Source organism: Lotus japonicus, chromosome 2 (genome assembly GCF_012489685.1).
Source record: "Lotus japonicus ecotype B-129 chromosome 2, LjGifu_v1.2".
Lineage (NCBI taxonomy): Eukaryota > Viridiplantae > Streptophyta > Magnoliopsida > Fabales > Fabaceae > Lotus > Lotus japonicus.
Window position 1 is genome coordinate 91,710,043 of NC_080042.1, and position 27,460 is coordinate 91,737,502.

Here is a 27,460-nt window from a genome sequence, read left to right on the forward strand (position 1 = left end):
ACCTCTGTGAATTTTTTTTATACACATTTGATACCCGGTCACTCTTTGGATGCCGTCAGATTCGGGATTTAATTATAGTTAAGACTCTTCATCCCTCCTTGAGATCATTCAAAGTGTATTGTATGAGAATCGAACTTAAAAACTCTTCCCACACACTCTCAGTTTGCATTGTCAACTGAGTTACTTCAATTGTGATTTCTAAGAATGCATTACAACTATACACATCTCGAGTAATTTCCTTGACTAATAATTGAGCTCAATTATTTATTTCACCTCTCTATGGCCTTCTTTCTTTAGTAGCAGGATTGATTCCAAAATCAAACCAAAGAAACAAACACCACGTTCTTGTAGCATAGTCAAACTCAAACACTCAGCTCAACTGGGTCTGCAAAAGACAAAACAAAAGTGTTACACTGTCTCTGCATTCATTCCAAGTCTGAACCCTGTACTTGAGAATTGCAAGCTTTTTTGCGGTCAACACCAACTCTATTCAATGGGTCGTAAACCCAGTGAACAGAACTCTTCCCTGTCACACCGTTTGATCCTCATCTTGGTGTGCCTTGCTTCGTGTGGTTTGGTCTACGCTTTACTCTCTTCTGTGCTCCCAAACGGCATAAGCAGCAGCAGAAGCTTTTCCGTTTCTGAGCTTACAACTTCGTTGGCATTGGTTCAAGGCGGTGCTGATGGTGGATGCTGTAGAGGGATTGAGAATTATGAGCTTTGGGGTGCAGCGGTCAAGTGGGGTTCTGACTTCAAGTTCAATAGTTCACAAGATTGCTGCAACGCGTGCAAATCTATGTGCACTGGGAAGGATGGACCCTGCCTCTGTGATACATGGGTGTTTTGTGGGAATCGTGAGGCTTGTGGATCCAAATTTGGTGAGGTAAGTTAGTTTTCAACTCACCCTCAATTTGGATTTGTCTTTTGGTGATTGGTGTTGTTGTTCTTGTTTCTATATTTGGAGTTAATTAGCTAAGTCCTGGAATAAATTACTTCAGTCTTGAGAGATGTAGTGCATGTTTGGATAAACGATGTAAAACCTCGGGGAGGCCAAAATCATGATAGACAGTTGCAAATGCTATGGGAATTGGGAAGTTGTTTTTGTTTACCGTGATTTTGCTTCATTGCGGTTTTTCACTGTGTATCCAAACATGCACGTAGACGGTTTATGTTGCTCTCGGTTACCATTCCAAATTATGCAGTTTAAACTGCTATTAGAAGAAAGGTATGCTTTTAGTGTTTGAGTAGTGAGCTATATAACTCTGAAGGCACACGCATGGACACATCTTACCTGTTTTTTTCTAGTTTCATCCTCAGCATGTGGAGGTTAGGTTTCTTATTAAGGCTAAAATAGTAAGGTGCAAAAAGTAGAATCACTAGTGTGCCTGATCAAGTGTGCTGTGAGAATTTGTCTTTTTCGGCTTGGATTAGCAAAGCCAAAGTGTAAGGCATACTTATGAGAGATACTTTTGAGTGTTAAGTGGAACAATCAGTATCTCAGAGGTTGGGTGCTAGCAAATTAAACTAATGAAAACCATCTTCATCTAGTTGGTTTTTGTTATGGCTTTCTGCACATTTTTTGGGATGAATTTATGCAGGGTAGAGTTCATTTTAGTTCAGGAATGTCTTTTTAGTTGAGATTAAAATGTCATTTTTTTATCAATCTTGATCTTGGAGCTTAAAAGTCACAGCTATTGACTTCATTGTTTCAGTGTTGGTTGAAGAAACAAAAGGACAGCTTCGCCCCTGAACGGCAAGAAGGAGTGCCTCCAGGGGAAATAGTTGGCTGGACTTCTGGTATCATCTTTGGAAAAGGAGAGGTAAGAGATGTTTGATTTTTATAAATAAAAATGCTTGCCAGTCTGGCTTCAAATTGACTTGATAGTTGTCGCCTCAGAGAACTATCTACATCAAACTGCTGCTGCATGATTTTACTTGGTCAGATACTGGCTTACAAATGTATGCTGAATCTGATAGAAAATTATCAAATTCTGTCTTCAATTGGGCTAATGGCACACCTAAAAATCAGATTCTACAGTTATTTTGCATAATGTCTGAGGGAAAACCATGAGGTGCATTACCGAAATCCAAGTTATTGATAATCGCGTGTTATGTCTTTTAACTTATTATAGGTGATTACAAATACTTGCTATTTCAAACTAAGACGTCAATTAAGTGATAGGAGGAATTTGATGTATATGAGTAGAGCAACAATTTTGGCATCACGTGTTGTCAGTTGTGTGATGGTGTCTTGTGATTAGTCATTGTCATATCTTTCTTTCCAGTTACTTAGTTGGATTATTTTTCCAACTTATAAAGTTTATCTTATTTATCAATATTCTTTCTACTACCTTTTTTCAGGGAATTATTGGATTGGAAACTGAATATGGAACTCTTCACATAAAAGTAAGTGCCCAAACTTTTAGGAGCTCTAAAATCCCAATGCCAATGATTGTACTAATGACATGTTTTAGGTGTAGAGTTAGGAACAGACATATTTGAATTAGAACTTGGCAAGACTCCAATTAAAGAGTTCTTAAGGCAAGTAGAATATGTGCCAACGGGCTGGTGCCTGGTCGGAATGTGACCTACATTTCTGTGTTGAGATTTTATGCATATTTCTTTGATCTCCTTGTCCCAAGACACCACCACATATGAAACTGTTATTTGATTATAGAAGCTTCATGAGAATATACAATAAGGTAATACATCAGAATAACCAGATAAACTCTTCAGTCTTATTGAACTTCATATCTTCCTGTTCGGACTATTTTATATATGGCTAGCATGGTTTCAATAAAACTTTCGAAGTTTCTTATGATTACATATTTGAGCATGTACTGCATAATTATGGTGTACCTCAGAATTTTAACAGAAGTATAATTAGCAAAGACGGGGTTCATTGTTAGAGCGGTATCTTTTTTTGCGAATATATCTGAATAAGGAGAATGCTAATGACTAATTAGTGCTTTTAGACTTTAGAATAATGGTTAAGAAAACAAATGTAAGAATAATTTAATACTTATTTTTTGAAGGAATGGAAAGGATTTAAAACAGTGCATTTGATGCTAGTCAAATAGTGTCTTAAAGAGGTTGTTCGAAAGTCCTTTTCTTGGTTTCTTACATTCTGTGAAGAATTGATGTCAGCTTACTGCCTTACTGGGACATATTTTCTGCTTATATGAGTCTCTAATACTTTGTATTTCAAAATTGCCTAGTCATGAGTGCAGAATATGTTTAACTCGGAGATTCTTTATTTTATGCAGCTTTTCCCTGACTGTGCCCCCAACTCTGTTGCCTACATTCTAGAATTGTTGGCTTTGCACCATTGTGCAGGCTGCCAATTTTACCGTGCAGAGAGCCGAGGACAATCATGGGATTCAGAAGGAAACCATATAAAAAATGTAAGACTAATTTTCCTCTCCTATGCATTATTGTGAAATTCTATTTTGAACTCAGTCTTATCGTTACCCGTTATGAAATATTATGATTTTGTTACTTGTTGAGGTCTGTATGTGCTGTTCTGGTAGCATATTTTTCTTGTTTTCTTCACAGCCATTTTAGATCCTGCTTGAAATTGTATAGATCATTTTCAGTATAAGCAACAAACAGCAAGCATGTTGTTTAATGTTCACAGATATTGAAATTCAAAACATACCAAGGATAATGGAATTATGATGCCAAATACCTTGAATTGTCTGACCCAATTTGAAACAATTCAATCAATACCCTGGATTTTCGTAGATCAAGAATGAGCCATGTTTGCAATTTTACATGGCAGGAAAGTTGACCCTTGAGAAAAATACACATGTTAAAATTTCCAGTGGTGCTTTCCTAGCTAAAATGAATTTTGATGTCCTTTTCAATAAACCAGCAGTCCTATTTAAGGTCTACTTTTTCTCCACGAATCTCTTTCCTTTTCTTTATTCTTAATTTCTTATATGTAGTAATTAAGAATTGCGGAGTTCATATTTATGCTAGAAATCCATATACATTCTTTGTATTCAAAGACTACTTTTTTTTCTTCTCTTTTTTGTTTGTTCCAAACAAGAAACAAAACATCACTCCTGTTGTACTTCTGTTGGGGTCATTTGCATGTTATTCCCAAAGGAGGAAAAAAAGAATTTATGTGCATAGTACTTCACAGTGTCAATGCAAAACCATGATGTTTGTATAATTTGTAATGTTGAATGATAGTAAACGAGTCTTCATTTTCCAGGCTTCATTTGGTCCCCCTTATGCATTAATTCAAGGGACTCTGGAAGCTTATGGCACACCATTCAATAAACTTCCTGTGGAAGATTGTCCAACCTTAAGAAGGGGCTCAGTTGCTTGGATTGGTTCTGGTCCTGAATTCTTTATTAGCCTTGCTGACCATTCTGAGTGGAAACATGAATACACTGTCTTTGGTTCTGTTCTTCCAGAAGATATGAATGTTGCTGAGAAAATTGCGACACTCCCAACATTGTCTGATGTTTGGAACAACGTTAACGTGACCGTTTTGGAAAAACCTGTTCCCTTGTCGCTGCGAAGAATTGAGAAAAGCCATGAAGATTGAAAATTTCAAACAAGCTGTTGCTGCGCCGCTGCGCATACACTGCAATTCTTTTGGTTTGAAAGCTTATACCTTTTTTTACTCTGCTTCCAAGTCCTGTTGATATAACTTTGTTGTAACTTCTTCACCCTTTTTTTTTTATAAACTTTTTCTTTACTTGATTTTGTTTTTTGCACGGAAGTTCCTATAATTTCAAAGGAGAGTATAAAGCTGTGTCCCTGGAAGAATTATGAACAGAAGAATGATATTATCTGAGGACATTTTCTTAAAGTTGCTAGTAAATTTACTCCTACATATATATTATTTTGTACTATTTCGTAACACCACACTCTCGTACATCTATTTTTGTGATAGTTTTTGAAACCGCCATAAAAGTGAATGTACTAGAGCAGTCGTTGGCTCTTTGCTATTATGCAGTCTACTTAACTTTTTGGTACTTGTATTTGCAGTCTTTCTCCTCTAAAACTCTGTCCATCACCTCGGAAGTTGTGGATTTGATGAGGGGGTGCATCACTTTTTCTTTGACACACATGTTGGAAAGTGGAAAAGCCACATTTTGTAGTTATTAATACGGTTCCATATTCAGAATGCCAAATTGCCAATCGCAGCTCAAGTTGATTAAGAGAACCAAAAACGATCTTCACCCTGTAGCAGACTACTCCACCACCGTATTATCATGAAGCCTACACCTGATGTGACTTCCTCAGTTTGCAATAGCATGCTCAATGTCTTTGCTGGAAGTCGCATTACTTACGCTCCAAGATATAGGTTATCATTTTACTATCCCTCCTGTCATATGATGGACTATACAGTTCACAACATCAACAAGTCTTTAGTCGATCATTTTCATTTCAAGCGAAGTTATCCTAACTACCACCCATACATCCTCCGCCTCTACTTCGGAGTATTGTTCTGGATCCAATGTCTCCGAACCGGAGAAGAGGTCGGCGCCCTAAACCTCGATCACCATCAATTCCTCCTCAACTTTCTCGACTTCCACCCGTTGGAGTCTCTCCCCATCCCTGGTCCCCTCCTCCCACTCTTCAAAACCATCTGCTCCTCCCAGCCGGAATTTTCAAACTACGGCAAGGTCTACCCTCGCGTCCCCACCGTCCCCGGCCCAACGAAACGTCGCAATTTTCTTCGTGAAGAACAACACGCGCACTTTCTCCCCAATGTTCCTGGAATTTTCGCCCTCCTTGAACACTTGAACGGGTTAATTAACGGTGAGAATCCTGTTTACCCTAAAATGCGGAAACACATTCCGGTCACCGAAAACGCTGTTGTCTTTGGCCATCACTCCTTTCCGGCTTTGGCTGATCGGTCTGATCATGAGAACTGGTGCCTTGTCTCTCCTGGTTTACAATACTACTGTGAGGCTGATCAAAAGTTGAATGAATCATTCGCCGAAGGATATGCAGATATGTTATAACTTACTATAACACAATAGCCATATGTGGCCTAAGTAAAAACTAGTGGACAATGAATTAAGCTAACACAAAAGAACTTTGCTTTTAATTATGGTAATGATAAGCCTGAGCTACATCATACATAAATATAGAGTGGTCCAGTCCCTCTAACAAAGAATTATTAAAATAACACAGAGCTGGAGCTACTCTCAGATTTGTCTTGTGGTGATTTAGGTGCCAAACCCAGCCATGACATGGATTCATCAGCAGTCTTATTAGCTTTTGCCATGGGACTGCTTGCTTGGTATGGTGCTCTGGCAGCAATTCTGCACAAACATAAACAATGCTATCAATTAATGGATCCAAAACAGCGTAATTAAAAAAGGTTACATAGTTCTCACAACAAAACCCATTTACTACATAATGACTTTTGTTTTTTATTCATATATCAATTTCCTATGACTCAGACTATTTAGGAACAAGAAGTAAGGGGAGAATTTTATTTGCAAAGGAAGGAGGCTATGTTCGTATATTTGTTGCCACAAGTGCAAACAACATCAGTAGTGCTTCGAGATGAAAAAGTAAATGAAAATCTTCTTATGGGTTGAGATAGAAATCTGTTGGCATTACACTAAACAGGTATCTAAACACACACAAAGAGTCTAAACATCAATGCATCTCGTGAATAAGTTATCTTGATTCTTCTACAGCTAAGAAATTTGAGACACATACACCCATAAAGGCTACAAACAACACTTTGCAGTTAAGTTTTACTTATATGTGTTGAGAAATTTCAGCCTACCTATCTTTCCTTTTCTCCAAGAATCGGTAAAGTGAAGCTTTCCTAGTCATTGGAAGATCTGAACAAAAAAGGAAAGTCATAATCAGAAATTCATAATCCGTGACAAAAATCTTTAATCATCTCAAATATAAGAGATCCATAGAAATTACCAACAACAATAGGTGTGGGTGGTGCTTGAGATTGCTCTTGGATCAAATTGCTAGCAGTGCTAGGCATGATATTATTCACATGAAAAGGAAATGGCCTGCTAGAACTAGCAGGAAATGAAGGGTGTCTCTGAATTCCCTTATTAGGGTAGTTGTTCTGGCTTTCAGTGTTTTTTCCTTTGGTGGCCAAGGACATGATCTCCTTGGCTCTGTCAGCAGAAAAATCATCAAACACATAAACTTGCCCAGCATAGAAGATTGTCATCTGTGTACCTTTAGGCTCCTTGGTCACAGGCTTCATTACACTGAATAAGTTCATAGATGTCTGGTTCTGAGAAGTCATGTTGTTCTCCTCGGTTTGAATAACTTCAAGCTTGAACTGGTTGCAGATTGACAAGATGTCTCAGGCAAACCTGTAAAAAATAGTTGATTCAGAAATTTTACAAAAGTCCAATGAATCCAGGATCAGAATATGTGCCTAAAAGACTCTTTTGCTTTTCTTCATTTTCTTCCAGTGAATTCCACAGTCCACACACACAAAAACAATGCATTTTAGGCAAAGCAGTGATGTAGTATTTAAGGAGAGAATTTTAGACAACTCAAAAAGACTTCTAAACTTAACCATATGAATATGCTCCCACTAAATTTCACAATTTGGCGATTTCCCCCCTCTTACTCTTCTTTGTTTACTTTTTCAATAAGAAGTCATTCTTAACTAAATGTTTAGAAAATATTCCTACAATTAATTTTAGGGAGTTGAGTAGCTTTAGGGTTTGACAATTAATTTTGAAGACAGAAAAGCGGATCCAAACATGCTATTATCTAAATTCCCTAAAAATCAAAGTGAATTGAAAGAGAGGATCAAGCAACTTGGAGCATTTCTTTAATTCTATTTCAGAACCAATCCATTGGAAAGGAGCAACAAGAAACAATTAAGCCAACAAAACATGAAGATGAAGATCCATCCATATTTCATACATCAATTCAAAATCCTCTTTCTTCCTATTACAGAGAAACTGAAATCCAAAAAGAAACATGATGAGTAAGAGATGAACATACATACCAGTCCTTGATGTTGTTGTCTTTGTCCTTCAGGCACTGACTACACAATAAGAAAATGGATGAGTGTGTGTTAACAAAGGAAGGAAATGGAGTCAGTGATGCACACCTCTTGAATGTTATCTTCTTCTTTTTATCTTGATGAAGATGTCGAATTAGATCACGTGTTTAATTAAATTTGTGTGTGTGTGTGTGTTTTGAAGACAGCTTTTCGTGAATACAGCCGACAGAGCTAGTGGAAATGTGAACTCCGCGTCCCGTTGTTACATGATTCATTCATTGGTCGAAAAATGAATGATGTATGTTGGGTAGTTACAGCACGTGTTATTTGCTTCCTTTGGTTTTGGTTGGTAGTGACCAAGGTTATCTTCCTTTTCATCTAACCTAAAATAAATTAATTCATTGTTTTTTCACGTGCCTTTTCATGGGCGTGCACGTTTCTTAACTTTAATCGGGATTTTATATTTATATTTATATTTATACGCGCTTTTGTTAAATGTCTTTTTATTTTTAACTAATCTACATATTTTAGGAAGGTAATGATGACAGTTAGGAAACTAAATATATGATACAAAAGTGGAAGAATTGCACCGCTAATCACATGATTACTTATTTTTTAAAAAATATGTATTTTAAAAGGAAATGGCTAAACTTTAGCAAAGTATCTTTAACAAAAACAATTAATATTTATTCACACTCACAGGTCAGGCTATGTTCGTAATAGAAAGAAAATATAAGGCCCGTTTGGTACATAGTATTGTATAAGGGCGGATTGTATAAAGACTAATAGTATAAGGCCTGATAGTATAAGGGGTGATAAAATTTTAATACTATACAGTGTTTGGTGAGACATCGTATAACTTATCATATTGTTTTAATATTACAATATTATGTTTGGTGAAATATTGAATAATGATGGATAGTATAAAAATCAAATATTTATACAAAAATACCCATTTGAAAAAAATGTATTCTTAAGTGGATTAACAAATAAAGAATCCAGTTTTTTTTCAAAAAAAAAAAAAACAAATAAAGAATCCAGTTAGTTTTTTTTTTTCAAAAATAAGAATCCAGTTAATTGAAATCTCCTGTGTGTGTGGCTTAAATAGATTAAAGAAAATAAAAATTGAATTAAACTTAAACTTAATTTCACAAAAACACACAGGACCGTGCCAAAACACACCCAGAAACCCCACATCAAAGCAAAAACTTGTTCAATCCTCATTCCTCAATTTCAATTGCTCAAGACCGTGATACCAATTTTAATTACGAAACCTTCCTCATGCAATGGACTGGGTGAAATCGATGATTTGAAGCTCCTTTTGGTTTTTTTATTGGGTGATTGGTTTGGGGGTGAACTTCTAGCACAGACGGGAAAAAGGGAAGCCATTTTCGGCCGCTGATCTTCCTGTACATCATTATTCTCGTGTTTTTTGTTTCCTATCATTAGATATAATTTCCCCTAAATCGCTGCGCACAGAGGCTGAGAGTGAGAGATCGTGTCAGGGGAAGAGAGAAGGGAGCAGTAGTCATGGAGGCCATAAGGTTCTTGCGGTGACTTGAGGAGGTCGCTGTGGTGGTTGCCGGCGACGACAGCCTCTGATACACGGTGGTCCAGCAGCTGAGATTGAAGGGGCGGTGACTACAGGTTGAGGAAGCAGAAGAAGAGGAAGGTGAAATGGGAAGAAAAGGATGAGCGATTGCAAAGATGAATGAGGTACTGTTGGAATATTTGTAAGAGGCTAATACATCACAGGTTATCAGGTCTTATCCCACGTTTTGATGGTGAATTAAATTATACATTATTTTAATGTATAAGAGTGGTTTGATGGATAAAGTTATCCAATACAATGGAAGCTCCAAACAGCTGATAAACTCATAATGTATTGTATTAGTTTATACAATCAGGCCTAATACGGTGCTCCAAACGGGATAGAGAAATAAAGATATGAGAAATGATGTAGTATAAAAAAAAGAGTGTGAATGATTTTTTTTTTGAAACACAAGTGTGAATGAACCCTGGCCTTGTGGTGGTTTTGACCCAAGGATTTGTAGGTGAGAGACATTCTTCAAACCAACAAACCACTTGACGAAACACATAAATATTAAGCATGCAACTTCACCTCATAATATTATGTCACCCATGAATTTCTCCAAAAGTGCAACTATCACATATGTTGATTAGCGATGTGATCAAATAAGTGTTTATAAAAAGCATAGCAATCCTCACATCTAAGCTAGCTTTCGAGGTAGATAAGGCATGACCCTAAAATCAATCTTAGATTCATTTATTCATGACTACTCATATATAAGTCACCTGTTGAAGTTGATTGTAGATTTCACGCTCAAGATATATAGCTTTGGCGTGAGGGAGCAGTGGCAATAGGTCATGACAATAATGGTGGAGGGTGTTGATGGATAATACTGATTATTAAAAAGAACATATTGTTCGTAATGTGATCCATCTTTTTTTTTTTTTTTTTTTTGGACAATGAAGATGGAATTCCATTAAAAAGGCCCAAGGCCCAAGATACAAGCAACCGGCTAAGCGACACTGTAGGTAGGAGAATAAAACAATAAACAAGTGCACACCTACTCGCTAGCTAACTGACAGGGAATCAAAACAAAGTAAATCTTGAGTTGGATATAAAGTATGGAGAGAAGCAAAAGCACTTGTTCCATCATCACCAGCTGGCAACAGGGGGGGGGGCATGTGGAAGGAAGTTGGGGCGCGAGAGAAAGAAAAAGGACCACCATTTCCCATCAGTTAAGCGGTGTTCCCCATTAATTGTGTTCCCCATTAAAAACTTTAACTACCAGATAGGGGGCATCAATAAGGATCCAAGCTATCACCACCCTATCTTGCACTTGTTCCGGCCAAATCCTTCCTCAGAGCCTCTCTCAAAGCCGCTGGAGGATTGAAATTCCAGTTCCCTATCAAAGCTCCAGCGTTGCAGAGATGGGCAATTGTGTGGGCACTGTGGTTACCTTCTCGTTTAACCCATGAGAAGCTCCAGAGAGGGCGGTTGGAGCTCCAAGCCTTGATGTCTTCCACGATTTGTCTGATAGCTCCTACCTTCTTTTCCCCTAAGCAAGTCTTGATTAAGAGCTGGCTATCAGCTTCAAAGCACACGCGCTCAACCTCCATGTTTGCTGCGATTAGCACCGCTTCCCTTAGGGTCATTGCCTCTGCAACCAGCGGCGAGAAAACATCAAAACGCCTAGCATAGGTGCTTATCACATTTCCTCTGTCATCTCTATATAGGATCCCCCCAGCAGCACGCCTTCTTTCGTTGTTGAAGGCAGCATCAGTATTGCACTTGATATAGCCTCTTGGAGGAAGCTTCCATCTCACCTCCTGCGTGTTGACAATTTGATCCAGTGGGGTGGGTGTAGATTGCTTCCTGGTTGCTTCTACGAACTCAGTATGCGCGTTCCTGATGTTTGCAAGGATCACATGGGGATTTGGGGGGCTTCCCTCGAACACCATAGTGTTCCTAGCCTTCCAGATCCCCCATAAGGTAAAACAAAGGTGGCTGGTGAGGAACTCCTGAGCTTCTTGAGGCTGCTGGTCGAAGGTGACAAGGGTCTCAGTAAGCCATTGTTTCATGCTCCTCTCCTGGATGTGATGTGGGTTCAGCTGCAGTTGGGTGCCAAACCAGATTAGCCTCGTCCAGTCACAGCCCAAGAACATGTGTTCCAGCGATTCAGGTTCAACCTCACAGAGAGGGCAAAGGTCATCCTGCGAGCAGTTCCTGCGTTTTAAGTTGACCTTGACTGGGAGAGCATTTTGAGATACTTTCCAAATGAACATCTTCAACTTCTCTGGTATTAGTATTTTCCAGAGTCTCTTCCAGAGGAGGTGTGACCAATCAACGGAGGAAGAGGTTCTTAATCCAGGAGGTCTTAATGTCTCTTTGATTCTCCTATATCCCGACTTTGGTTCATAACTGCCTGAGACTTGGTGTGGCCAAACTAGTTCATCTTTGCCAGGTTCCCAGCGGAACGGTGTTTGTAAAATTTTCCCCACATCAACTCTGGGAAGTGAATCTTTGATTTTATCAATATTCCATGCCTTCCTGTTTTTGTCTAACAGTGCACTGACCTTCATTGTCTGGCTTTGGCTAGCAGGTGGTGGTTGTAGTAGTTCCCCGGAAGCGACCCATCTACAGCTCCAAACGTCCACCATCTCTCCATCTCCTATTTGCCAATGCCCTTGCTGGAGGAGGAGTTCCCTGCCGTGTAGGATGCTGGCCCAAACCCAAGAAGCTCCTGTTTTGTTCCTGGCTTGCAGAAAATCAGACTCTGGGAAGTACAGGCCCTTCAAGATTTTCACCCACAGTGCTTCTGGGTTATGTTGTATCCTCCAAGCCTGTTTTGCAAGGAGAGCCTGGTTGTGTACTGTAAAGTCCTTGAAGCCCAAGCCTCCTTCATCTTTCAGATCAGTGAGAACTTCCCATTTCCTCCAGTGAATCCCTTTTCACCATTAGTGGCCCACCAGAACTTTGCTACTCTAGCACAAAGATCCTTACAAAAAGCTTTAGGGAATTTCAGTATTGCCATTGCATACGTAGGTATGGCCTGTACAACAGCCTTGATTAAAGTTTCCTTTCCAGCCTGGTTGAGGCAAGAACCCTTCCAACCCTGAATTTTGTTCATCACCTTGTCTTTTATCCACCCTAAGGAGCTAGTTTTTGACCTTCCCCATTCAGCTGGCATCCCAAGGTACATTCCAGGATTGTCCCATGTTTGAACCTGCAAAATAGCTGCCAGGTTTCTCCTTTTTTCGCTTGTTACTTCTTTACCTCCAATGAGACCTGATTTCTGTGTGTTAATTCTTTGGCCAGAAGCCATGGAGAAGAGATGCAAGATCTGCTGCCATTTATAGAGCTCAGGTTCGGTTGCTTTCGCAAAGAGGATTGCATCATCTGCAAAAAAGAGATGGGTTAGAGGTGGAGTGTTTTGGGCCAATTTGATGCCCTCTAAACCTCCATTTTCACAACTCCTGATTATCATGTGGGACAAAACGTCCATTACTAGCAAGAACAGATAAGGAGACAATGGGTCTCCTTGTCTGAGGCCCCGTTGAGGTTTCAGTTTGTCTCCACAACAGCCATTGATTTTGTAGCGGTAGGTGACTCCGGTGATTAATTTCATGATCATGCCTACCCACAGATGGTGAAAACCATAAGCAAGAAGAGCTCTTTCAAGAAATTCCCACTCAACTCTATCAAAAGCTTTACTCATGTCAAGTTTCACACTCAGGTTGTGCTTCCCAACTCTACCCTTTTTCTTTAGAGCGTTAAAGGCTTCTTGAACAATGATGAGGTTGTCTTGAATTTGTCTTCCTCCGATGAAAGCACTTTGCTGAGGAGTAATGATAGAATTCATCGCTGGTTTAAGTCTACTCACTATAATTCTTGAGATGATTTTGCAGGTAAAATTGCAGCAGCTAATCGGTCGGAATTGTGACAAAGATTCAGGGTGTTGTATCTTGGGGGCAAGGGTGACAATCGCTTCATTTATTTCTTCAGGGATCAAACCAGTTTCAAAGAAGGAGATGACAGCTTTACAAACTTCTGGTCCAACAGTTTCCCAGTTTTTTCTGATAGAAGTGACCGTTAAGGCCATCAGGTACAGGGGCTTTTAAACCCCCTAAATGGAAGGCAGCATCTTTCACTTCCTCCTCCGTGACTGGTTCAAGTAGGGTCGTATTCAGCTCTGTGGAAATCAGTTTGGGCACTGCCGCAAGACAATCCTCAATATTCTGGCAATCAGATTTGCTGTAGATGCCCTTAAAAAATTCCATAGTCTCCCTATTTATGGCTGCTTGACCGCGAATCCAATCCCCATTCCTGTTTTTGATTCTTTCTATTCTGTTCCTCTCTCTTCTTTGCACAGTAGAAGCATGGAAGAATTTTGTGTTTTTGTCACCCCAATTGAGCCATTTTATACGGGATCTTTGGCTCCAAAAAATTTCTTCCTGTTTCCAAAGTTCTTTGATTCTTTCTTGCATCCTCTTCAGTTCTGACCAATCACTTTCATTGTTACAGGTATTTTGTAGGAGTTGGATCTTTTCCTTGAGGTAAGTAATTTCTTTGTCAGCCCGTGAGAAGGTTCTTCCATGCCACTCAGTGAGGCTTCGCTTCGTGTTTGTGGATTTATGGAGGAGCTGCTCCCAAGATCCACCAACCTCTGATTCTGGCCTGGTCCAAGCAGACTGAATTGTTTCTTTGCACTGTGGATGTTCTTCCCAAAACGCCTCAAATTTAAAGCTTTTTGAAGTTCTAACTGAGGATTTTAGTCTGAGAATTAAGGGGGAGTGATCTGAGCTGATGATTGGTAGAGCAATCCCCACCGCAAATTGAAAGAGAGCCCGCCACTTCCAGTTTATGAGGATCCTATCAATTTTCTCCTTAGTCACTTGGCCGTGTCTTGGGTTGCTGGCCCAAGTGAAGCGGCATCCTTTCAAATCCACATCCATCAAGTTATTGGCATCAATAAAATCTCTGAATAATTCCATTTGTCCTCTGTTATGGGGCCGAAGGCCGTCTTTTTCATGTTGCTCTAGTATTTCATTGAAGTCTCCCATGAGGTTCCAAGGCTCACCCAAAGGCTGCAAGTTTGAGAGCTCACCCCACAGGTTCTTCCTCTGTGCAAAACAAGGCTGTCCATAGACCCAAGTAGTGTACCATACAAGTCCACCCTCAGTAATGCGTGTGTGGATAAAGTTTTGACAACCCAGCAATACTTCAACCTTTATATGCTCTTTCCATAATAATGCTAATCCCCCCGATCTTCCTCTAGCCTCAATGCAGTAATAATGATCATATCGAAGGAGTCTTCTAGTTCTGTCAATTCTGTCTCGCTGTGCTCTTGTTTCCGTTAAAAATACAATGGCAGGCTTGAACCTTCTAGAGAGGTTCCTAAGCTCATCAATTGTCGCAGCCGCCGCCAAGCCACGACAATTCCAGCTGAGTAGGCTCATTGAGAGGTTGGGGGCATGGGATGGCCCGCCTCCTCAGCCTTATTAGTGTGGTCTTGATCAGCATAACCCGTGGTAGTGGAACAAGTCAGCAGCAGTCGCTTAGAAGGTAGGGTGTCATTCCCCTCATCAGAATTTTCTTCTCTTCTTCTTTTCAGTGATAACACTTCAGCAAAGCCCTGAGCTAAACTATTCTCATGATGCGAATCTAGTGTTTGCAGTGGGGAGTCCTCATGCCCTTGTTCCTCATCAGGAAATTCAACTAAGTACTCATGCTTCCTCTCTGGGGCTCCATATTCCACCACCGCTTTGGAGTAATAGACTTTGACCATTGGAGGGCCAATGTTGGGCATTGACCTAGCAAATCGAGGTGTCCCTCTCGAGTCAGCAAGGGAAATGGCCGCTGGGGCCGCAGGTGTGTCGCTGTGTAGATTTATATGGGTAATGTTCATCTCCTCAAGTGTCTCAGCTTCCTCCGGTGTAGGGTCGATTCCAGAGATAGTTCCTTGCTCTCCGGAGGTATGACCAGTGCAGCTTGCTTCTGAGCTCGAATCTGGGTCCTTTTGCTCCACATTCTCATAAGTGTTCTTCTCAATGACAGGACTTGTGGGGTTGGCTAAATTAATAGGGTCACCTGAGTCATCAACTTCCTTGGGCCCTTTACCCCGCTTGAAGAACTTCCCCTCAAGTTTGTTTTCTCCACTTTGCTGATCATCTATTTCTACGATGAAGGCGTTCCTCTGTGGGTTTAATTTCTCCTGCCAATATCTGAGTTCTTCATCAACCTTTTGGCTATGGGTTTCTTCTGGGTCGAAACCCCCACTGCTATTTGCGTTCTTGGTGTTTTGATTTGGGTTAGGCACAGATTGTCTCCTGTAGGATTTCTCTACTGCTAACGAGGCTAAGCTTCTTGCCGGTGGGACACCAAGTCTCATGTCATAGCGTGGGTGGCTAGGGTTCACCGAGGAAAAGGCTTTAGCTGCCTTACAACCCTTCTGCTCGTGACCTGCTACTCTGCAGTTGTAGCAGTACCCCTGCAATTTCTCGTATTTTAGGGTTATCCATACTTTGGGGAGTTTCTTTCTGGGAACCCAGAAACCAGTAACAAAGGGGTTATGGATATTGATGTTGACCTTGACTCTAAAGAAGGGTCTGAGGAGTTTCCCTCCCACTCTGGGGTCTTCTACTTCAAGGGGTTCACCTAGGATGGAAGCTATTTTTGCAGCGTTGCTTGTAGTCATCATGTCCATGGGGATGCCATGGAGCTGGACCCAGAAGGTAATGCGGTGGAACCTGACCTCAAATATTGTCATTTGAGGAGCCCATAGTTGAAGACTTAAGAGATTACCCATTACACTCCATGGACCATCTCTGAGAATACGCTGCGCCGTGTGCTCCTCTTGAAAGGTGAAAAGGAGGCAGTTTGTTCCCATATCCGTCATCTGCAGCCCTTCAGGTTGGCCCCAAGCATTAGAGAGAATCGTTTTCACTGCTGTCTTGTTAAGGGTTTTGTCAGTGATAACTTTACCCACCAAGGTGCGTCTGGCTAATTTATCACTGCTTTCATCGTCACTCTGGAGTTCAATGATGCTACCCTCAAGATCCTGGGGTGAGTGTGGATCATTATGATCTTTGTTTGGCAGGCTTGCGTCATTCCTGGGTAATGGAGAAGCGGGTGGTGACCTCAGAGTATCAGGGTTTTGAACATTGTGTCCTGGTGAGTTGTCCTCCAGATCTGTCCTCAGCTCATTCATCGTGTTAGCTACAGTGGGCCGTGGTTCCTTCGTATGGAGAGTGTGTAGTGGAAGGATGAAAAGCGAGAATTTTGCACTGGAAAGTTGGAAAGGTTGGAACTTTGTAATGAAAGTTGAAAAAGGTGTGAACTTTACTCACAGAAACTTCCCAAGCGGAAGAAGAAACCCCCAAATTGGGGCAATGTTAGCTCTTCTTAACTTTAACTCACGGTTTCCTTAAGGTGCTAAAACCCTAATGCCAAAACCCTAGCAGAGCAAGTTAAAAGAGAATCCCTACAGAAAGACTGGCTTCCGAACAAAAAAATTGCCATCTTTTTTTTTTATTTTTTTTTATTTTCAACTGAACACTCATTCATTTTTGTGAAGAAAATTGGGCCCTAGGCCCAATAACAGCCCGAGGGCAATGGGGTAAAAAGCAAAAGACTGTTGGCTGAGAAAGTCTTGAGTTGAGCGAGTGAGAGAGTTTTCGCGGTAAAACTTGCAACGACGACCATCGCAAACCCTCGTTCATCGATCGATGGTTCAATTCCAGGAGCACATAATCACAGAGCTTCTAGAAGACTCCAATGGCGGTCTCGTCATCCTCTCTTCCGGCCTCTCTCTCTCGAAACTCATCTCCTCTCTCCTCCTTCTCCACTCCTCTTCTCAAGGCACACTCCTCCTTCTCTCTCCTTCTTCCACCACTCTCAAATCCAAAATCAACTTCCACCTCAAAACCCTAAACCCCCAATTCTACCAAATCCCCTCCGAAATCACCGCCGATCTCCCCGCCCACCACCGCCACTCCCTCTACACCTCCGGCAACGCCTTCTTCATCACCGCTAGGATCCTCATCGTCGACCTCTTAACCAACAGACTCCCTACCTCCAAAATCGCCGGGATCGTCCTCCTCAACGCGCATTCCATCTCCGAGACTTCCACTGAAGCGTTCATTGTTAGAATCTTCCGGTCACTCAATCGCGATGCGTACGTCCGTGCTTTCTCTGATAAGCCTCACGCGATGGTATCAGGTTTCGCGAAGGCGGAGAGGACCATGAAGTGTTTGTTCCTGCGGAGGCTGCATCTCTGGCCGAGGTTTCAGGTGTATGTGTCGCAGGAATTGGAGAGGGACCCGCCGGATGTGGTGGATATAAGGGTGCCGATGACTAGGTATATGGTGGGGATTCAGAAGGCTATTATCGAGGTCATGGACGCGTGCTTGAAGGAGATGAGGAAGACCAATAAGGTTGACATTGAGGATTTGACGGTGGAGAATGGCTTGTTCAAGTCATTTGATGAGATTGTGAGGAGGCAGTTGGATCCAATTTGGCATACTTTGGGGAAAAAGACTAAGCAGCTTGTTTCGGACCTTAAGACCTTGAGGAAATTGTTGGATTATCTAGTCAGGTCAGATTCTTAATGTATTTATTTAGTCTTTCTCTGCATCAATCATTCATATTTAAGCTTGGTTTTAGAAAGTGGAGCACTTCATTGTGTGACCTCAATAATCTGTTCATTGTTGGATATACTTTCAAGTTTCAATTTATTCAGCTGAAGAATATAGTGATTATAAGAGGGGCTGATTGTGTGGCTGGCTTATTCCTCTTGTAGGTATGATGCAGTAACTTACTTGAAATATTTGGATACACTGAGAGTGTCGGAGAGTTTTCGATCTGTTTGGATATTTGCAGAGGCGAGCTATAAGATATTTGACTATGCAAAGAAACGTGTTTTCCACCTTGTGAGGTCAGACGGTACGAAATTAAATGGGCAGAGTAAGGGTGGAAAAAACAAGAAGAAAAAAGTTAAAGGGGATAACAAAGACACTGAAGAAGGTAAGAACTTTATTACTATGTTTTCTTTGTGCTATATAGTGGTATAGGTCATGGCTTTTTGGTACTGCTTTATTATATGAAGGTTAGCTTTTAAAATTAAACAAGTAAAAGGAAATGAGATGTGCCATCCCAAGTTAATCGATGACATTTTCTTTCAGCTTAAATTTTAATTTAGATGCTTCGTGTAACAGTTGACGGTACTTCATCAGCTAGTTCAAATGCTGGCTTAGTTTTGGAGGAAGTATTGGAAGAAGCGCCGAAATGGAAGGTCTTACGTGTGAGTCAGTGAGTTCCAATTCTAGAAAGCCTTTGAGCTATGTTCATTTTATTTTGTTTCATATTTGAGACAGACATTAATTTGACATTGTTTCTAACATTTTTTTAGCTTATTTGTTGTTTCGAAATCGGATGGCCTGAAATGGGTTAGGGGAAAATAGTTTAATTTGATGAATGTTGGATATTTTAGGATGAATCTTGATCTAATTATATCATTATAGGAGGTTCTGGAGGAGGTAGAAGAAGAAAGACAAAAGCAAGGTACATTGAGAGAAGAAGTATTGGCTGAAGGTGAAGACACCGACAATGGCATTGTATTAGTGGCATGCAAAGATGAAATGTCGTGCTTGCAGCTTGAAGAATGCATCACCAACAGTCCCAAAAAGGTTTTCTCCCCTACACTTGTCCTATGATATGTCATCTTATAAAGTGTGATCTGGGTGGCTCTATTGCTACCTTGTTCTTTACTTTGTTTAGCTGGTGACAGTAAGAAGTTTCATGTTCTACTTTGTTGGTTAATAGTCATCATGACAAGAAGAAACTGAGTTTTATACCCTGTATATTATGTGTTATTTGTGAAGGTCATGCGTGAAGAATGGGCGAAGTACTTGCTAAACAAAGTACAGCTGCGTGACATAGTGCATAAGAAAAAGAAGCCAAAGGATCCTAAAGGTTTTGGTATTCTTGATGGAGTTACTCCGATTGCACCTGCTCAGAAAATGGAAACCAGCACCATTAATAAGCAGGAGCATGATGCACTTCTGGCTGCGGCATCAGAACTAAAAAAGCGTGTCGAAAATGTTCATGTTGTTGAAGATACTCTTCAGCCTGATTTTAGTGGACAGGTTCGCTCAAAAGGAAAAAGAAAATTGGGGAATAGAAATAGCCCAATCATTGTTGATGGCTTGGGAGCTCAGACTGATAATAAAGACGCATCAACAAGTGAGAAAACTGGGATGTCTGTGGACAACATGGTTCTTCGAAGGCATACTAATCCTGATTCGGCATCAGGAAGTGGGAAGCCACTACCACCAGTACATTTTTATGCCCTAGAAAGTGACCAGCCTGTTTTGGACATATTAAAGCCCTCTATAATCATTGTTTACCATCCAGACATGGCCTTTGTTCGGGAAATTGAAGTTTACAAAGCTGAGAATCCCTCAAAAAGGTTGAAGGTATATTTTATTTTCTATGAAGATTCCACTGAGGTTCAGAAGTTTGAGGCAAGTATACGTAGAGAGAATGGAGCATTTGAATCTTTGATCAGGCAAAAATCTATGATGATGATTCCAGTTGACCAGGTTTGTTTTACTTTTTTTTCTTCCCCTCTTGTTTTTCCTTCTTTTTGGTTGCTGGTTGGGTCCTTTGTTCTGGATGTGGTTGCCTTCAGTAAAGCAAAGAGGGAGTGTGGCACTGCAAGTTATCAAATAATTGATTTCTGATTTCATTTTCCTCTTTTTCCTCTCCTTTTTGACGGGTGCATTATTTGCCTTCTGTTTTTCAGGGTGGGCATTGTTTAGGACTGAATTCTACTTTAGAGGCAGATTTAAATACTCCTCAGAACTCAATAACCAGAAAAGCGGGTGGGAGAAAGGAGGTTGATAAAGACATGCAGGTTTGTGATATTTTCTGTGTGTGGTGTATGATCTTTGCCTCATACTTATCAGGGAGTTATAGTTTGTGAATTTCCAAAATTTCAGGTCATTGTGGACATGCGGGAGTTCATGAGCAGCCTTCCAAATGTTCTTCATCAAAAGGGAATGCGCATAATTCCAGTGACCCTAGAAGTTGGTGACTACATCCTATCACCATTAATTTGTGTGGAAAGAAAAAGTATTCAAGATCTGTTTATGAGCTTCACATCAGGTCGTCTATACCACCAGGTGGAGACAATGGTGCGATATTATAGAATACCTGTGCTCTTGATTGAGTTTTCACAGGATAAAAGCTTTTCGTTCCAGGTATGCTGATCTGCATACACCTCTGTCTTCTCTGCTGTTAATAAGAAAGCTTGCCAAGTTGCCATTACTATTTTGGTCCAAACTCCAAACTAAACCAATACCAATTTCAGGCCTGGGTATTATGTTAGAATTTTAGTACAATTTGACTGTGCTAATAGAAAGTGTTGTTTGTTACTTTGGCTTTAATAGAGAATTAGTGATTATTCAATCATTGATATATTATTATTTATATAGTATGACACAGCATAAGGAGTATTAGTCTTGTAGATTAACATTTCCTTTTGTGGGATTGTGAATGACATTGGATCTTTCATGGATATCTTTTCCAGTCTGCTAGTGATATTGGTGACGATGTGACACCCAATAGCATTATATCGAAGTTGTCATTGCTTGCTCTACACTTTCCCCGGCTACGAATAATCTGGTCTAGAAGTTTGCATGCCACTGCTGAAATATTTGCTTCACTGAAGGCAAATCAAGATGAACCAGATGAGACAAAGGCAATGAGAGTGGGTGTCCCCTCAGAAGAAGGAATTGTGGAAGATGATGTGAGGTAAGTTGCTTTTCATAGTTGAAGACTTGAAGCTTGAACAAAGGATGAAGTGTAATTGTGTTGGTTACTGTTTCATTTTCTGTTCTAAATAATGGTTTGTTGATGTATCACAGGGCTGAAAATTACAACACGTCGGCTGTGGAGTTTCTAAGACGACTTCCAGGTGTGACAGATTCGAACTACAGGGCCATAATGGACGGGTGTACGAGCTTGGCAGAACTTGCACTTCTTCCTCTAGAGAAGCTGGCTGAATTAATGGGTGGTCATAAAGCTGCTCGGACTCTTAGAGAATTTCTCGATGCTAAATATCCAACTTTGTTGTGAGGCTCAATAGGACAATTCATTTGTACAAATGGTACCAACAATTTATTTAAGGTGACTATTAATTTCGATTACGCATCATTGGGGTTATAAGGGAGGGATTGGTAGAAAACGGGTGATTGAGTTATTAAAATATTTGTATTGCTTCATTCTGTTGCAATTTTGCTGTATGTTGTATTGCTGACTTTAAAAATGTGTATTTTCATCATTTCTCATTTGTTCATTTGTAACTTCAATTCCTTTTGTGTTCATGTCCTAATCTGATGGTTCTATTTTATTGAGAGCAACTTTTTACCGTTTAGTAGATAGGTCTGAGTACTTGAGAACATGACATATTAGTTCTACATATTTTTGATACAGAACAGAACTGTATATCTGATTGACTTTGATTCCCAGAAAAAGTTGAAAATAAAGAGAGCAAACTTGAATAATATTTTAGACCCTTTTTATTGATAAAAATGCCATCTCTACTCTCCTGAAACAAAATCTTCAAAAAAGCAAAACAGTAGACACTCCATACCCGCAGGAAGAACTCAATCAAGGTGATGCCCAACATAGTTTAGTAAATAGTAATCCTTCCTCGGACCATGTTTGGAGATCCATTTCATTCAATTTTCAACTGCTATAAAAAAGAAAGTTTTCAAGGAAAAATGTGAATTGAACTAGAAGTACTTTAAAATTATTCTTAAAATTTATATAAACACACTCTCACACTTTGTTTGGTAGGATAGAGAGAGATAAAAAAGAGAGAGTAGAGAAGAGAGAAGTTGAGTAGAGAGAAATATGTAAGAAATAATGTACACTCTGTTTGGTAGAGAAGAGAGAGATAGAGAAGAGAGAGTAGAGAAGAGAGAAGTTGAGTAGAAGGAAACAGGTGAGAAATAGAGTAGATTTATAGGTTGTTTGGTGTGATAAATCAAACCTTCACTCATCTCTCTTCAATCTCTCTTCAATTTGGAGAGACCAAAAAATGGTGGGACCCACCACTTTTTCTCCCCTCTATCTCCCTCCTCTCACCTACCAAACACACATACTTCATCATTCCTCCCCCTAACTCTCTCTTCTCCATCTCTCTCTATCCAAACCTCCCTCTACCAAACAAAGTGTCAAAGTGAATCCCATTTTTGTATTTTTTTCTTAACTTTTTTTCAAAATGAGGTGATTTAACAAGTTATCTCATTTAAAAAAAAAAACTCATAATGGGTTTAGCCCGGTTGTATTTTAAAGGGCCTACTCAACTAGACTCATTTTCCTCTTAACATGTGATGAGCCCATGGGAATGAGATAAGTTGTCTTCTTGCCAACTAACCTTGAAAAACTTTATATTTGAAATTCATTACCAGTCTTGAACCTTTTTTTTGGAAACTCTTGAAACATTAAAGTGTAGTAGTATTTAGAGAACAATTAACCAAAGAACGTGATTAATAAAGTAACTGAAAAACACATTTCCAATAAATTCATGTGAAGAAGTAATTTGACTACAGTAATTTCTTTTTATGCACACAGATACCATGATGAGTATCTCCAATATCCTATTTTGACATATAGAGATCACCTAAATCAATATTATCTCTTCCCATAAAACATTTTAAAAAATACAGAACAATTCAGTTTTGTGAAAAAACTTGAAATTGTTTTCTTACTAAATAGTAAATACTATGTCATCCATTCATTAATCCCTACATTTTTGTCAAACATGTGGGGGATAAACTTTGAACCTTCTTCCCATGAAATGCTGTGTCAGTGACACATAGTAATAGATTTGCATTGCAATTTCCACACATCTATCCAGTTTGTTATTGACACATGATACATCCTTAAATGTAACTACGACTTTCTCCATCCCCTCCCACGTTATCATTCAATGCTCTGTTTCTGTTTCTGTTTCTTCACATCTTTGCTCTGAACTCTCTCCCTCTCTCTCTCTCTCATTGATTCAGCAGCTATGAACGCTCTCGCAGCCACCAACCGCAACTTCAAACGCGCCGCTCGCATTCTCGGTTTGGACGCCAAGCTTGAGAATAGCCTTATGATCCCCTTCAGGGAAATCAAGGTTTTCTTTGTTTTTCATTTCTCTGTTTTGTTTCTTCTAAAATCATAATAATAACCAATGAATGATATCATTGGATTTTGCAGGTTGAATGCACGATCCCAAAAGATGATGGAACTCTGGTTTCCTATGTTGGTTTCAGGATCCAACATGACAATGCTCGTGGTCCTATGAAAGGCGGAATCCGTTATCACCCTGAGGTTCTTTGTTTTTCTGCATGTTTTGTTTTCTCTACGTTGAATGGTTCATGTTTTGCTGTGTGTGTATACTCATTTTGGTTTATGATTCGAATGATTTAACCTTTGCATGCCAAGTTCTGTAAAAGTTTCAATGGTTATATAGAATCCTAATTCATTGTTAAAAATGAAGTAAGAAAATGGTAAGGTACAATTCCTTGAAAAGATAAAAGACAAAAGCAGGTTTCAAAATACCCCTGCCTGATTTTTCTCAACTTCTGAATCGAAAAAATAGGACATGCATTTTTCATGTTAGTAATCTGTTACCTATAGAATAAGTCAACAATTTTTAGCTGAATCAAATTTTCTGGGAGAAAGGAAAGAGTGCAGAGCATGAGCTGAACTTGACAATGATTTTCTCATTGGAGCAGATTTTTATTTTTGCAAAATTAACTGAGTCACTGTGTAACTTCAACTGCATCATGCATGCTTCATCTTTAATGTTAGTCTACATAGTTCTCCTGATGACAATTAAAATGTTGCATGATGACCCTTTAAACATTCTCTCTCACACTCTTTGTAACATTATTTTTTATCAATTGGAAATTTCCATCACCACTTTCTTATTAGTTAAATTAATGTGAGGCACCAGCTCTACTAAATCATATTGGTCCCCTCCAAATTTGATGGTCTTATTGTCTATTAGTAGCATACCAGCATTTCTCAATGTGAACAACAAAATTTTCAAACTCGTTTTTGAGTATCATTGTATGACATTGTCCTATTCATTTGCTGATGCCAGGTTGACCCAGATGAAGTGAATGCTCTAGCTCAGTTAATGACATGGAAGACAGCCGTAGCTGACATTCCGTATGGAGGAGCAAAGGGTGGAATTGGTTGCAACCCGAAGGACCTGAGCCTTAGCGAGCTAGAACGTCTCACTCGTGTTTTCACCCAAAAGATCCATGATCTCATTGGAGTTCAGAGGGATGTTCCTGCCCCTGACATGGGAACTAATGCACAGGTACTTCTTTTCTTAAGTACATGACTTGTTTTGTGCCCATTTATTATACAAATTAGCATCTAGCAGTTTCATCATGTATCCTTTGTTTCACAGACAATGGCTTGGATCCTTGATGAGTATTCAAAGTTTCATGGGCATTCACCAGCAGTTGTGACTGGAAAGCCTATTGTAAGCATAACCATCATATTCTTGTATGCACAATCATAATTTATGTACTCAAGACTAAGAAACTAGTTTGAAAATGTTTTGGTCTGTAGGATCTTGGAGGTTCATTGGGAAGAGAAGCTGCCACAGGACTTGGAGTGATTTTTGCAACAGAGGCTTTATTTGCTGAATATGGGAAGTCAATTTCTGACATGACATTCGCCATCCAGGTAAATCTCTAATCAGATTAGGAAATATTTTAGTTGGCCCTAAATATTTAGTACGTGTTTGGATACCAGTTGAGTGCAAAGTGAACGGACTTTCATCTCAATCCATAAGCGTTCAGAAGAGTTTGCGAGTGCTAACGTCGTTTGACTGGTCCCAATAGATATCCAATTAACAAAATCTTCATTAGGAAAATATATGTCAATATGTCTGTAGTTTCTGAAATAATAGATATTAATCCTAGTTTCATCTATATTATATGATTATTTGTTTCACTGTTCAGGGGTTTGGAAACGTGGGTTCTTGGGCTGCTAGGTCAATTTTTGAGAGAGGGGGTAAGGTGGTCGCTGTGAGTGACATCAGTGGTGCTATCAAAAACCCAAATGGAATTGATATCAAAGCTCTTCTGAAACACAAGGAAGGCAATGGAACTTTGAAGGACTTCCCAGGAGGAGATGCCATGGATCCAAATGAGTTACTTGTTCATGAATGTGATGTTCTCATCCCATGTGCCTTGGGAGGTGTTCTCAACAAGTATGTTCATCTAAGCTCATAAATTATCAGCACTGAAGTGATCTTAGTTTTACTGAGTTTTCGAATTTCCATTTTGGACTATATCTTGCCTGAGTCACTAAGGCTATGTTTGGATTGATAGAATATAATGAAGTACTGAGTACATCTTCTCTTTCATGCGATTCTTTTACTTTGTCAAGTAGAAACTTGTTTATCTGACAGGATTTCAAATTTAACAAGTATCAAACATTGTTTATGAAGGGAAAATGCTGCTGATGTGAAAGCGAAATTTGTAATAGAAGCAGCAAATCATCCCACTGACCCAGATGCTGATGAGGTAAAGTTATTGCTCTTCTGTTTAGCAAGAGATACGCATGATATGCCTAACTTATATTTGACAACAGAAGTGAATTATTTCTTGCAGATTTTGTCTAAGAAAGGAGTCGTTATACTACCGGACATATATGCCAATGCCGGTGGAGTGACTGTGAGCTACTTTGAGTGGGTTCAGGTAATGTGATCAATCAAAACATTCAGAAGTTAACAGATCTCAAAAACAAAGTTAGAGACTGGTTCTTAAATTTTCTCTATGTGGCTCCTGCAGAACATTCAAGGATTTATGTGGGATGAAGAAAAAGTGAACAAAGAGCTGAAAAATTACATGACTAGAGCATTCCGGAACATAAAGGCAATGTGTAAGATTCATGACTGCGACTTGCGTATGGGAGCCTTCACTCTTGGAGTCAACCGCGTTGCTCGTGCTACACTTTTGAGGGGTTGGGAAGCTTAAGGAAAGACAAGCATCATAGTTTGTTAAACAAATTTGCTAACTTAAACTGTTTCCTTTCCTACTCCTTTTAATATCTATTCTCAAATAGGCTATTTTTTTTGGGTTCAGTTCTTTGTTATCTGAGTTTAGTATAGTTTTCTATGGGATTTTAGCATTGTTGAATCAGAACAATATATGATATTACAGTCAGATATGTTTCTTTATGTTGCTCTCAGATTGGATTTTGAGTTATTAATTGTATGCTAATCAGCTTTCACCGCTATCGATTTTGATATATTATAGTCTTAGCTTCCCCAGCTATGGATGAAAGTAAGTAGCTAATGCTCTTTTTTGCCAATAAATTCACTAATCATTAACCCCAGATGCAGAGAGACGTACCAAAGGTTGTGCATTACTAGAGTGATGAAATAATTGGTCATAACAACTAGTTAGAAAGGTGGATTCTGAAAAAACAACAGATAAAGGGGGTTTATTCATAGCAAGTGCAAGCATCCAGATCTTTTTCTTGTACTTATTTTTGGATTTAACTCCTCTAAATTGAGGTATCAAAGCCATTGATTGAGAAATCAATGGTTAAGATTGTGATCATACACTTGCACATGTATAATAACCTATTGTGTTCTTTAAATATCAACCATTGATCATTACTTTACCCTATAAAGTAACTCTTTCACTTAGTAGCTAAATCCCTTATTTTGTGCACTTTCTTTCTGAAGACATAACCTTTGGGATTAAGAATCATCCAAGTTGTCTATGGATTCTTGAAAAAAAATTGGGATATTGTCCATTATCTCCAATGAAAGTAAGGACAGAAAGTAAAATCAGCATTTCAGAGACATAATGTGAAGGGGAAACTACAAAACTGAAAATGGAAAATCCACTACTCTTTCTTGAAGTTGCTTG

At 39.5% G+C, this 27,460-nt stretch overlaps 5 protein-coding genes across 7 annotated transcripts; 4 read left to right on the plus strand and 1 right to left on the minus strand.

Annotated features, from left to right (window-relative positions):
* The first annotated feature begins 310 nt into the window (after positions 1–310).
* LOC130741008 (uncharacterized) lies at positions 311–4,967 on the plus strand. The gene is made up of 5 exons (XM_057593763.1): positions 311–883; positions 1,713–1,820; positions 2,362–2,406; positions 3,267–3,404; positions 4,220–4,967. Exons 1-5 carry the CDS (start codon positions 494–496, stop codon positions 4,556–4,558), a joined length of 1,020 nt encoding a protein of 339 aa, XP_057449746.1. The 5' UTR covers positions 311–493; the 3' UTR covers positions 4,559–4,967.
* A 264-nt stretch (positions 4,968–5,231) lies between these two features.
* Positions 5,232–5,987, plus strand: LOC130737286 (IAA-leucine resistant 2). Its single transcript, XM_057589038.1, has one exon. It carries the CDS (start codon positions 5,232–5,234, stop codon positions 5,985–5,987), a length of 756 nt encoding a protein of 251 aa, XP_057445021.1.
* A 55-nt stretch (positions 5,988–6,042) lies between these two features.
* Positions 6,043–8,195, minus strand: LOC130741009 (protein TIFY 10a-like). Of its 2 annotated transcripts, none has more exons than XM_057593765.1 (4): positions 7,972–8,195; positions 6,916–7,325; positions 6,767–6,824; positions 6,043–6,290 (listed from the first exon to the last, which is right to left on the minus strand). In XM_057593765.1, the coding sequence occupies exons 2-4, from the start codon at positions 7,253–7,255 to the stop codon at positions 6,146–6,148; spliced, it is 543 nt and encodes a 180-aa protein (XP_057449748.1). In that variant the 5' UTR covers positions 7,256–7,325; positions 7,972–8,195; the 3' UTR covers positions 6,043–6,145. The 2 variants fall into 2 exon arrangements, with proteins under 2 accessions (XP_057449748.1, XP_057449747.1); XM_057593764.1 differs by having other exon boundaries at positions 7,976–8,189.
* An 8,959-nt stretch (positions 8,196–17,154) lies between these two features.
* On the plus strand, positions 17,155–21,871 carry LOC130741010 (DNA repair endonuclease UVH1). Its single transcript, XM_057593766.1, has 9 exons — positions 17,155–18,096; positions 18,301–18,524; positions 18,716–18,801; positions 19,022–19,186; positions 19,382–20,101; positions 20,305–20,415; positions 20,501–20,761; positions 21,091–21,314; positions 21,428–21,871. The coding sequence occupies exons 1-9, from the start codon at positions 17,228–17,230 to the stop codon at positions 21,636–21,638; spliced, it is 2,871 nt and encodes a 956-aa protein (XP_057449749.1). The 5' UTR covers positions 17,155–17,227; the 3' UTR covers positions 21,639–21,871.
* Positions 21,872–23,439: 1,568 nt separating this feature from the next.
* On the plus strand, positions 23,440–26,819 carry LOC130741011 (glutamate dehydrogenase 2). Of its 2 annotated transcripts, XM_057593768.1 has the most exons (10): positions 23,440–23,458; positions 23,579–23,688; positions 23,772–23,885; positions 24,664–24,885; positions 24,979–25,053; positions 25,143–25,259; positions 25,538–25,788; positions 26,029–26,104; positions 26,192–26,278; positions 26,372–26,819. In XM_057593768.1, exons 2-10 carry the CDS (start codon positions 23,581–23,583, stop codon positions 26,555–26,557), a joined length of 1,236 nt encoding a protein of 411 aa, XP_057449751.1. In that variant the 5' UTR covers positions 23,440–23,458; positions 23,579–23,580; the 3' UTR covers positions 26,558–26,819. The 2 variants fall into 2 exon arrangements, with proteins under 2 accessions (XP_057449751.1, XP_057449750.1); XM_057593767.1 differs by lacking the exon at positions 23,440–23,458 and having other exon boundaries at positions 23,459–23,688.
* The last annotated feature ends 641 nt before the right edge of the window (positions 26,820–27,460 follow it).

What these genes read in the sequence shown, in the direction of transcription:
- LOC130741008 (XM_057593763.1), top strand. Translation starts at nt 494, where the DNA reads ATGGGTCGTAAACCCAGTGAACAGAACTCTTCCCTGTCACACCGTTTG. An exon ending in GTGGATCCAAATTTGGTGAG is followed by an intron (nt 884 to 1,712) that starts GTAAGTTAGTTT and finishes TCATTGTTTCAG; the next exon opens with TGTTGGTTGAAGAAACAAAA. An exon ending in AAGGAAACCATATAAAAAAT is followed by an intron (nt 3,405 to 4,219) that starts GTAAGACTAATT and finishes TTCATTTTCCAG; the next exon opens with GCTTCATTTGGTCCCCCTTA.
- LOC130737286 (XM_057589038.1), top strand. Translation starts at nt 5,232, where the DNA reads ATGAAGCCTACACCTGATGTGACTTCCTCAGTTTGCAATAGCATGCTC.
- LOC130741009 (XM_057593765.1), bottom strand. Translation starts at nt 7,255, where the DNA reads ATGACTTCTCAGAACCAGACATCTATGAACTTATTCAGTGTAATGAAG. An exon ending in ACCCACACCTATTGTTGTTG is followed by an intron (nt 6,825 to 6,915) that starts GTAATTTCTATG and finishes TTTTTTGTTCAG; the next exon opens with ATCTTCCAATGACTAGGAAA. An exon ending in TTGGAGAAAAGGAAAGATAG is followed by an intron (nt 6,291 to 6,766) that starts GTAGGCTGAAAT and finishes ATGTTTGTGCAG; the next exon opens with AATTGCTGCCAGAGCACCAT.
- LOC130741010 (XM_057593766.1), top strand. Translation starts at nt 17,228, where the DNA reads ATGGTTCAATTCCAGGAGCACATAATCACAGAGCTTCTAGAAGACTCC. An exon ending in ATAAAAGCTTTTCGTTCCAG is followed by an intron (nt 20,762 to 21,090) that starts GTATGCTGATCT and finishes TATCTTTTCCAG; the next exon opens with TCTGCTAGTGATATTGGTGA. An exon ending in ATTGTGGAAGATGATGTGAG is followed by an intron (nt 21,315 to 21,427) that starts GTAAGTTGCTTT and finishes GATGTATCACAG; the next exon opens with GGCTGAAAATTACAACACGT.
- LOC130741011 (XM_057593768.1), top strand. Translation starts at nt 23,581, where the DNA reads ATGAACGCTCTCGCAGCCACCAACCGCAACTTCAAACGCGCCGCTCGC. An exon ending in ACATGGGAACTAATGCACAG is followed by an intron (nt 24,886 to 24,978) that starts GTACTTCTTTTC and finishes TTTGTTTCACAG; the next exon opens with ACAATGGCTTGGATCCTTGA. An exon ending in ACATGACATTCGCCATCCAG is followed by an intron (nt 25,260 to 25,537) that starts GTAAATCTCTAA and finishes TTCACTGTTCAG; the next exon opens with GGGTTTGGAAACGTGGGTTC.